This window comes from Pleuronectes platessa, chromosome 5 (genome assembly GCF_947347685.1).
Source record: "Pleuronectes platessa chromosome 5, fPlePla1.1, whole genome shotgun sequence".
Lineage (NCBI taxonomy): Eukaryota > Metazoa > Chordata > Actinopteri > Pleuronectiformes > Pleuronectidae > Pleuronectes > Pleuronectes platessa.
In genome coordinates this window covers 15,930,367-15,941,647 of record NC_070630.1, presented here as the reverse complement: position 1 = coordinate 15,941,647, position 11,281 = coordinate 15,930,367, and the positions used below count along the sequence as shown (strand labels likewise).

Sequence of the window (11,281 nt, the reverse complement as noted above, 5' to 3'; positions counted from 1 at the left end):
GACGCCTCGCTTCGGCGTCGCTTCCGCGTCACCCGGCGTGACAACTAGTGCAGAGGCGGCGGAATTGGAAGGTCCTTCTGCGCATGCGTTAAATGCGTTAAAAAAAAACAACGAATTAATCCTGTAATTTAATCATAACGCGTTAACGCGTTATTTTTCACAGCTCTAATAAATATATATATATACACAATAACTAAATGTATTTATTTTTCAGTTAAGGAACCCTGGTCTGTGAGTTTACGGGAAGGGACGGGCCGTTAGAGTGAATACATATTTCTTTAGATGTACACATCACTGACCTGAACTAATAGTCCGTTAAGATATCTGACGGGGATTTAGCACCCGTTACATTCATCTGCTGTAGGATGTCGCGCTCGCACAAGATACCTGAAGATATTGTTCTCATAATGCGCTGGACTAGAATGATTATTCATTAGGCTTGGATTTTTATTCGAATGAATTCTTAATGACGAATAATCGAATATTCGATTATCCATTACCAACCCTACACCAACAGTCATGTGAAACTCTTCTGTTCGTTTTTTAATGCGGTTAAAATTAATTAATAAAATTTATATTGGAAAGACTTGTTGCCTCAACCACTATTAACAATTTTTGCTCCCTCTGTTTTGGGTTTTATTATTTCTTAAGTCCCATAAGCCATGCAGACGTTCGTACTTTTAATCATATCGTCTCTTTGAGATGGAAGTTTACGTTTTATCCATAGTTTCACGTGTAGTGTCGTCCACTCTTCTTTCGCTTAATATGCAGCTCTGATACAAGTATCAGCTCATCAAAAGTCAGATTTACTTTACAACAGTGTCATATCTCACGGATGACAACCCCCGCCCCCATACAGCTGCCACAGATGAAGGGAAGTGGGGACAGCTCAGTTCTATGGGCGGAGTTGAGGAGCTTGTAGTCACGAGGAGGCCTGATAACCCTGATGTTGTCCTGTCAACTTGCGTCACCTCGAGCAGAGCTGCAGACAAGGGCACAATTCACATTTACAGTGCTGAGTTTTTTTTAGAGGACACTGGTTCAGTAACAGTTAATATTCACTTTTTAATTTCCTGTTTTATGATATTGTAAAACTAATCTTATCTCTGAATGATTAAATTCCGATTTATACTCTATGAGGTAGTTAAGTCGTATTAAATCTGTTTTGGAATATGAATTAAAGACCCTTTATCAAACTGGTGGTGCACAACCTAGCAGGGAAAGCAATGTAAGATGTAATGGACTATGTCACTTTACTATTTTCTACACAAATCAGAGATATATGATAATGAGGCAACTCAATGGCCGGATGCTTTTAAGAACAGTTTTTTATGATGAGTATAGACATCCAAAGAGTCAAATCAGATGTTAGTTCCTCCTTCCCTATAATTGGCTAAATCTGTTTGTAGGCTAATATGTGTATGAGCTTAAAAATAGCTCATATGTGTATAATCATTTCTCTCATTGTATTGGTATGGCCTCAGTTGGACATGATGGAACACAGATATCAAATGGTTTGAAATAATTTTCTTCTAGGATGAATAATTTGATGTTATCTTTTGGCAATTTTAACTGCAAAATCGTGCACACACAGTGTATATATATATATACAGTGTGGGGCGTGTTATGGGGAATTCTATATGTAGGCTTTTGCTGACGTAGCTCTTGCAGTAATGCATGTTCACACACACACACACACACACACACACACACACACACACACACACATATAGGTGCAAAAGTAGGACAGTCAGTGCCTTACCCTCAGAGTTACGAGTATGTCATCACTTATTGCTTATGGGGCAGCTGCTGGGAAAACAAAAACAAAGCAGAGATAATACTCAGGAAAATAGTGAAAAGGCCAATATGTGCAACCTGATGAATAGATGGTAGAAATGGGCCGTGTGAAACCAACAACATTTTCATTAAGGGACACAGCTGCAAAACCCCTCAGAGGCTTACTGAGTGCTGCATTAGTTGAGTTTAATTCAGATGGAAGAGCAGAGTCAGAGATCACAGGCCAGAGACGCACACATTCACACACACGCACACCCACGCACAGAATAATTATTAAACTTTGAATCATACTGTTGATGTCGTTATGTCTTGGTGCCAATTTCGTCATACAGAAATCAGATATCATTAATGGGCAACAGAGCAATGGCATGTTTCCATACAATAGACTTTATATAAAGATGGAAGACAGGTCTCCATTCCACCACCCCTTAACCAGAAGTGAAACCAAATGATATTTATGCAGAGCCATGGTATTGACTTGAAGCCGATACACCCACCCAACCAATTACAAGTCTGGGCTGTCATACTGCAGCCAGCCACCAGGGGGATATTAAGATGCTTTGGCTTTTCTTTTGGGGATTTTGCTCAAGTGGGATACAACTGTACCATACCTCCCTTACAAACTCACTTGAGGCTCATGTATCCTCAACGTTAAATCCATATATGGAAACGGACAGAGCCTTCTGCTTATGGTTAAGGACTAAATGGATGAAACAGAGCATTCCTGGCAGAATTTGCAAGGGGGCAGTTTAGCCTACACTACAAGCGAAACAACCATAGGACACAAAGAAGAAATTTCAACTTTTTGATGTGAGACTTGTGAGTTGGTAAGAAGCTTCAGGCATCGACTCTGCGGTGTCCTCTTGTAGATGAATTGCTTGTCAACGTAAAGAACTCATGGAAGTATGTGGGCAGTGATGTTTACTTTGTTTGAAATTTAAGTTTCCATTTTTGTACATTACCCCCCACACCACCACCACAAACACAGACACACACACACACACACACACACACACACACGCATAATTATTTTACCTGTTTGTGTGTACACTGTGTGGACAGGATAGTAACACACCTTGCGACCACAGTGCTTTGCCCTCCCGCACTTTTCCACTTCACTAGAGGAAAGAGTATTTAAGCCGGCTCCAGTTCCATATGGGGAATCGCATTGGGAATGCCCAAAGGAGCAGGACGGGATCGATCTGGAATGAGTTGCCGAGAAAGGGCTTTTCCATTAGGTGTGTGATTGATCCGAGGCTGGGTACGTCTTCTCAGGAAGGTGAAGCAGATGGGACAGGAAGGGTGGAGGTAATATGAAGAGCTCAATTTTAAAGGACTGAAATGGGATTGGAAAAATAATCACTTGCCATCTGACCCTCTCCTCTGTGCAGGAGTAGTGTGCACAACAACACACGATAGGTACACTACATAAAATCATATATATAACAGTAATCTTGTCATTTGACATTTTTTATGTATTCTGATAAAAGATGCAATGGTTTGAAGATTGAGGTCAGAGATGAGCTGATTAAAAGGCTGATTGCAGGATTCGCTTGTGTTGTTGAAAATCGATGAAATATAGCAATTTAAAACAGGGACTTTATCCAGATCGCAGTTAGAGATAACCGGTTACCTCAACAAGCTGCGGTGACCCTGGTTTCCATAAGTCACTTTAGAAAAAACTAAACTCTCTCCCTGGGAGAGCCACTGTCCAAACGGACAAGGTCAGTGGAGTTTGTTTATTCACATAAAAGTATATCCTTTTCTTTTAACCTGCAACACAAATTGATATTGTATTGATGGTACCCTTTTAAAGCTATAGACCTGGTGGTATGGAGATCTGAAATATTCATATACTCTGTTACTCTGGATTGGGACATTTGTTATAAAATCTTAATTCTTTTTTTATACTGTACCCAGTATATATATATATATATATCAGTAACACTGTAAAACCATAAAAGTTAAACTACTGAAAGCTTTGAGTATCTGGTGGTCGATCTTGTTCTCTACTCTCTACTACCTAATCTAAATTTTTATATTGGCGGTTAAATACTGCACTTTAACATATTTACACTAACATTTATTTTTGCTTCCTTTTCTGCTCTTTAGTGATGATGTGTGGTGAACCTTTCATTTATAAGTTATTTAAGTTCATCCTGAGGGGGACATGGATGTGCATACCAAATTTAATGGCAGTTCATGTAAACCACAAATTGAATATTCAAGCCCAAGGCTGCCAGAGAAGCTAAAGACTCTGATCAGCATCATGGTATAAAGTGAAAATCTTATAATTACAACAAGATGGTTTTCATGTTGTAATGGCCATGCCAACATATCACTTTTAACAAGAATCTTTTCTTGCTATACTTATAATGGTAAACATTATAAAATAAAGTATTAAATTCAGGCACTGTACGTTTTCAGAGCTAAGTTTACCATACAGTACTTCCTTTATGCATGTACACATACTCAGGTTAAAGCTGAGTCTTTGCAAATTAATGCAGTATCTTTTGTTTTATTTTGAATTTAAAAAGGAGCTTAAGGCCAGAGTCTGAAGAACAAATACTTCTGACCTTGAGTGACATTTTAAGTGTGGTAAAGTTTGTTTTCCGTGCCTCCCTCCAGTTCACGTTCGGATTTTTGAAGATCCAGTCCGTTGCCACAGAGATGAGCATGACATTTCCATGATATTTACAACCACTTTCCTGTTCATTGTTGTCACAGCATTTTTTTAAATAAAGCCTTTCTGTAAAAGCATCTCCTGACAACAGACAATCAAACCAAACCAAACCATTGCGCATTTGTCTCTTTTTTGTTGATTACACACACACGCACGCGCGCGCGCACACACACACACACACACACACACACACACACACACACACACTCACACACACACAAAGAGACACAAAGAGACGGTTCAGGGACCCTTTAGCAAAATGCTCTGTTTACCTCAGCTTAATACCCCTAATAGAATTACTGGAGAACAAACAACATAAACACCTTGCTTTGCAAACAAACGCACATGCACAGTCAATCTCATTCAGTCAGACACTTGGATGGGCTGTAATCGAACACACCCACAGGAGCAAAAATTCCCTCTCTTCAGCTGTTATGCCTCAGCCTGCTGATTCTGATCAGTGCACGATTCCCTCATCTGGTTAATTCATCCTCATCTCTTTAACCCGCGTACTAGGGGCTGCTTGTACAGTGTGTGTGAAGGGATTTTATGGGGAAAAGGATGACTATGTTAGCAAACAGGTTCCTGACTGTAGCTTTTCCATGACTTGTGTATGGGCACATTCAGAAATGCACAAAATAAGTTGGCTTCTGAAAAGAATTCAATATCCCGGTCACAAAATGTTTTCCTCCTGTGGAGAAAGCAAAGAGCTTGAAGAAAAGATGCAAGGTGGCATAGTTGAAGCAGGGACATGTATTCTGCTATGACTGAGGGACACAGAGCTTACCTAATATTTGTGACTTGTGTAGATAAACTACTGGTCCAGAAAATATTACACTGTGATTGTATGCCTTTGCCAACCAGTGCGGTTGCCATCCGGGATATTTTTTTTTCCAGAATCATATGAGGTCACCTTGACCTTTACCTTTGACCACTGAAATCTTTAAGAAAATTATTTGTCAAAATTGGGAAGCCCCAGTGACCTTGACCTTTGGCTATCATAATCGAATCAATTAATTTTTGATTCCAAGTCAATGTTTGTGCCAAATGTGGAAGAATTCTCAAAGGCGTTCTGGAGATACCACTTTCATAAGGCAAACAATTATATTCACGAGGTCACAGTGAACTTTGACCTTTGATCATTCAAATCAAATCAGTTATTCCGTGTGTCCTTATGATTGTTTGAGCCAAATGTAAAAATGTTCCCTCCAGACGTTTTTGAGATAATGCGTTCACAAGAATGGGATGGATACAGACGGACGAACAGATAACCAGAAAAAAAATAAGCCTCCAGCCCATTGGCTGCTGCCTGTGTGGAAGAATGAAAAAGTAGAAAAAGGGAATATGATCAATAGAATATTGTACATAGAGCAGAAGAATTAGAAGGCAAAAGCCTTGCTGCTGGATGGAAATGTTGGTACAGGATGAAATGAAGGGAATTTCAAAGATGGGTGACAGGTGAGAAAACAGAGTGCAGAGAGGGTAGGTGAGATGGGTGGGAGCTAAAGACACAGAAACAGAGTGGGAGTGAGAGAGCGAGAGAGAAAGAGAGAGAGAGAAAGAGGGCTGTGTTGCAACGCGCTCTCTCAGTTCCCTGAAGCTGCGCTGTCGGCGAAGGAGCTGCCCTTCTGAGAAAAAATCAGGAAGAGAGGTAAAAAGAGTCGAGAATTGAATATTGGATATAGAGCGAGGAAGACGGAGGGAGAGAGGGGGGAAAGAAGAAGAGGGGAGGAAACTGGGGCACCAGCACATTAGTGACTCGCGTTAACATCAGCAGCCATGGAACAAGAGGAAGCGAGAGGAGGAGAGGAGCGAGGCGCGAGGTGCGGAAAAGAAGTAGTGACAAGATGAGAAAGTGCTGATTGTGGACGACTGATGGTGCACCCTGCAGAGACCTGAGACTCCCCCCTTACTTCCTTCGTTATCTCCTGCCTTCTGTCTCCCTATCTGTTCTCTGACCCTGTCTCCTCCTCCTTCACCCTCCTCTCCCCTCTCTCTCTCGCTCTCTCTGTCTCTCTCTCATACACACACACACAAACACTACTGCTCTCTCTCTCTCTCTCTCTCTCTCTCTTCTCACAGTCAGACCAGGGAGAGCGAAGCGCCTGGGTCGCATCTCCCCGTCGTCTCTCTGTTTCATTCCTCTGCACTCTCTCCATCCACCACCTCTGATTGTGATAGAAAAACTCTCTGAGCTCGTTACCAGAGGCAGGACACAGGAGCAGGGGTGTAGACCGGTGGGGGGAATACATTCTTTGCGATCCTACAGAAGAACTGAGGAGGCTTTGTACTTCTCTGGCTTTTGATGGTTGACCGGCTCTGCTGCTTTTCTTCTACACGGAAAGACTTGAAATGGAAGAGGTGATCAACAACACAGAGCAAAAGCCTTAACCGTTAGATTTGTCTTCACATATCAAAGTGATGCACTGAAGTGAGGAACTGAAGACTTAATTCATCTCCCAGCATGAACTTCTAAAGGACACAACGTTGAATCGATAGATTTCAAAAACCACCTGAGTTTTTTCCAGGCTGTTTCTGCTCTCCTTCAGTTCCCCGACTGTACTTTTCCAAAGCTCCTGCTCCGCCGCCTTGAAGCTCAGCCATGCAGGTGTCTATCGCTTGCACAGACCACAACCTGAAACGGGGCAATGGGGACCACAGCAAGCAGAGCGCCACCAGCCCCAACGTGGTCAACCAAGCCCGGGCCAAGTTCCGCACCGTGGCCATCATCGCCCGCAGCTTCGGTTCCTTTACACCGCGCCACATCTCGCTCAAGGAGTCTACAGGGAAACACACGGGCATGAAATACAGGTGTGTGTGTGTGCGTGTGTGTGCATGCTGGGTTTAGGGACTTAGGGAGAAGATTCTTGAAAAACAAGCTGATGTTTGGATGTTTCATCTGTCTTGTATTTCTTATCTTTCTTTCTTTCACTCTTTGAATCTCTCTTTTGCTCTTTTGCTCTTTCGTTCTTTCAGTTGCTCTTTTGCTCTTTCGCTCTTTGCTCTTTGCTCTTTGCTCTGTCACTCTTTTGCTCTTTATTTATTTTTTTCCGCTCTCTTACATTCTTTCACTCTTTTGCTCCCCTTGTTCTTTAACCACTTTAGGATTAATAAAAAATGCAGAATTCAGTGATCGATGATCAATTAATACAAATTTAGTTTATGAAAGTAGTTCTGTCTAATGTAGGTTAATTGCTTTATTAAATTATTTTACACACAGGATTGATCTCATTATCTCAACACTGAGCAACCTTTACTCAGAGAATTTGTTACCCAGTGTAATCTGTAAAAAATCTTGAAATGATAACTGCTTTAAATTTAGTTGCCAACCGATCCCCTCACTGAGGGCCAGAACACTTCTTCTTTCTTTCTTTAAAATCCCCTCTAATGCCTGTTGATGGTTGCATATTGTGTAATTTCATAAAGCCGTTCTTTCCAGCACCAGCTGAAGCACCTTCTGCCAAGCCGGCAATGTGTTTGCAACCCGCTATCACTACACATTTTACTTTTGATCCTCAGAATTATACAGAAGCTGCTCGTTCAAACGGTATGTGACAAAGCAAACCTGTCAGGATTTAAGGATAAATGCTGCGGTTACCTGCTGAGAGTTTACTAACGCTTTCGTGCTCATCTCTTCCGTCTCCTCTCTCCGTCTTTTTCTCTCTTTCTCCTCAGTTTTCATATTATCTTCTATTCAAATGCACTGAATGGAAAAGGACTCGTCTTTACTTCTGGTTATCTCCCACACACCTAAACACTTTTTTTTTTTCTTTTTCCCCTCTCTCTTCTCTCTTCTCTCTGCCTCGCTGAGGTTTGGTGAGACAGCTCTGCAGTGTGGGCAGATTGTCTGAGTTGGATTTGACCTCAGCAGGGCTGCTGCTCAGCTGACTTGTGTGTTTGACTCTTTATATCCTCGAGCTGTGAATTTTATGTAAAATACGGTGGCATTATGGTTTTTTTCCAGGCTGTGCAAATCCATGTGAAATCCGGTTGGGGTCTGTGTTCAGTGTGTGTGTATGAAGACAAAGTTTTCTTGTGCATAGAGAGAGGTAGCGCGAACCATTCAGCCGCATCTTAATATTCTATTAAATAAAACCACTTCAAAAACTCTGCTCAGTATAAAAGCAGAGATACGAAATCCGACCTCAATCTGGCAGCAGTTCTGCTGCTGCAGCTAAATTTTGGCTTGTTCCTGAACTATTTCTTTTGGCATCAGCCGCTGTACTGCACATGAATATTCTGCACACCTCTTTGATTAAATGAGGGTACTCTTCATAGTCTATGGATCGATAAAATAGTTAATAATGCAAATTGTTCTGGGGTGATTTTTCAAAGATTTGGGACTTTTTAATTGGATGAAGGCCTAGTCTCTAAAGCAGAAACTTATACAAATGGCTTTTTGTGAAACTGAAAGAGTTAACTCTGTCTCTGCATGTGATGTGCGTGCTGTGCAATAAATGAAAATGTGTTCTTGATGACTAACTGTTGAACAATAAGAGAAGCTAGAATATCAACACAGTGTAGATGTCTCCTACAAAGGATCTGCCAACTTTGGCATGGACTAATATTTCATTGCCCAATATTAGTAAAAAACTGTGAACTGCTCCTTAAGTTACATATTGTCTGAACTCTGAGGCAGTCTAGACAATATGTCACGTAAGTGGGCTGTGATGTGTATTGACCAGTAATGAGAGCTGTAAGAAGCTTGTGGCATGGTGCCACATAGGAAAAAATGATGGGCGCAAGTGCCGTTGCTATTTAAACAACATGGAAACTGGAAAGAATAATGTGAAGCTACTCACATTTGTATTGAGCTCAGTAGAGCTAGAGTATCCATAAAGGTATAGGTTCTGAAACTTAAGTGTTGTGTTTGTTATAAAGGAACACACATCTGAAAGGACTAAATGAACTGAACATTGATGGATTTGTGTCTCTACTAGTGCAATGCCTGTCTGTGTATATGCGCCTGAGCTACTTCAGAATAATTCCTTATCATTAGTGAGTCCTTCAACAGTTCTACAATATAAGCTCAGACCCTAGATCACAACTGTTCAAAATAAAGGCTCTGTAATTCAGTTCTATTTAGAATTGCGGCAGCAAAATGAATGTTGTGCACCTAAGTTGACGCTGCACTTCGCTCTCAATGCACATGTCAAGGTCTCAACCTTCTATTTAAAGTGCCTTGAGATAAAGTATATTATGATTTGGTGCTATACAAATACAATGTCATTTAACTGAAGCCAATTGGTTCTTGAGATGTGCATTCCAAAGACCCACAGACAGACCTTTTTGAAGTTAGTATATGGATACATTGATGAGCTTCTGCCAATAGCGCTAAAATGTATTGATGTGTCAGCATTGATGGGAGGAAATGATCAGAACATTGGCATCATGACAGTTTGTGTAGATCAGCACGTCACGATTGTGACAGACGACAGACGTGTGTCTGTAACTGAGAAACCTCCTGACACCTCCTGACGGGGTGCGATGGTTCAGAGTTCTGATTGACTGACAGTGGTTCTGACCATACTATGATGCTATAGTGACCTGTCGCTCTAAGCACACCTCAGGCAATTAAGTGGAAGTTGTGGAAAGCAACATGGAAATTGTAAAGACGAAGGTGAAGAGTGTTTCCCCTGGTTCTAATGCTAACAGGTTTTAGTTTGTGAATTCCTAAACGCTCTTGAGATGAGGCAGAAGTAACATGGCAGAAGCTTGATTAAAAAAAATCATGTCACGTCAAAGCTGAGCATAATAACATTGCTGAGATGTGTGGTAGCTCAGGCTTGTGGGAATGTTTGCCGCTCCGAGCTTTGTCAGGCCAAAGACTCCTCAGCTTCACAGCAACAAATCAAGAGTGGAAATCTAGCTCAGGAATACAAATCATTTAGACTAAACCAGTAAGAGAGAATGAAATATATTTCACTGTTAGGTCAATTATGATATTTACAGATGATGTGACGAGTTGTAGAGGTCTGAGTGAACAGGGTTTAATGCACCATTAATGCCATTATATACTGGGGCTTGCAGAGATGAGCAGTCGCTTACAGTGATGCCATAAGGTTGCGATTGATTTTAGACTTTTTGTCAGCACAAATGTTCCCACACATTAGGCAGTGATAAGGAATAAGTATTCAGTGCAGGACAGTGTTGTGTAAGTACAGGCTGATGAGCGTCTAGAGAACAGCATGATTGACAGGTGGGTTAATCCTACAAGAAGCTGCACACTTAAATTGTGGTGATTAGTGTCAGTTGTGTTTGTGGATTATAGATTGTAATACATTTCATGAAATTGTTGATCTGTTTTCCATGGTTTTATTCTGTGGATCTATTTTGTGATTGATTAACTTATTAAATCCCTTTTTGGGAAAATGCATCAAAGAGGCTGAGGAGTATTGTATCCGTAAGAATGAAAACTTGTACCCATATGCAGGCATACACACTAACTCCCAGCTATACATGTTCTCCTATGGAATGGCAGAACGACCATATGCCAGTGCAGTCTTTCTGTCAGTTTGTCGTTAAAAGTTCAGTAAGCAGACAGTGGCTGATGAAAATTACTTCTGACAATAGACGAGGACGAGCTAGAGTTTCTGCTCACTGTTCCTCAGGAACAATGGGAAGAAGGACGGCGAGAGGAGAGATGGAAACATAAAGACAGACAAATGAAGAGAAATGATACGTGTGTGTGTGTGTGTGTGTGTGTGTGTGTTAATCTATCAGTGCTGCATTGTCTTCTGCTGACAGTAATTCTTTGGGATGGACTATGAGGGACAGGATACACTTTCTCTGTCCTCTCTC

General features: G+C 41.2%; 1 protein-coding gene across 1 annotated transcript in view; it reads left to right on the top strand.

Annotated features, from left to right (window-relative positions):
* Positions 1-6,078: 6,078 nt before the first annotated feature.
* kcnab1a (potassium voltage-gated channel subfamily A regulatory beta subunit 1a) overlaps positions 6,079-11,281 on the top strand; it is a 65,747-nt gene continuing 60,544 nt past the window's right edge. Inside the window, exon 1 of the mRNA XM_053422009.1 lies at positions 6,079-7,291. Within this exon, the coding sequence (XP_053277984.1) occupies positions 7,083-7,291 (209 nt within the window). The 5' untranslated portion in view covers positions 6,079-7,082. The remainder of the gene's footprint in view (positions 7,292-11,281) is intronic.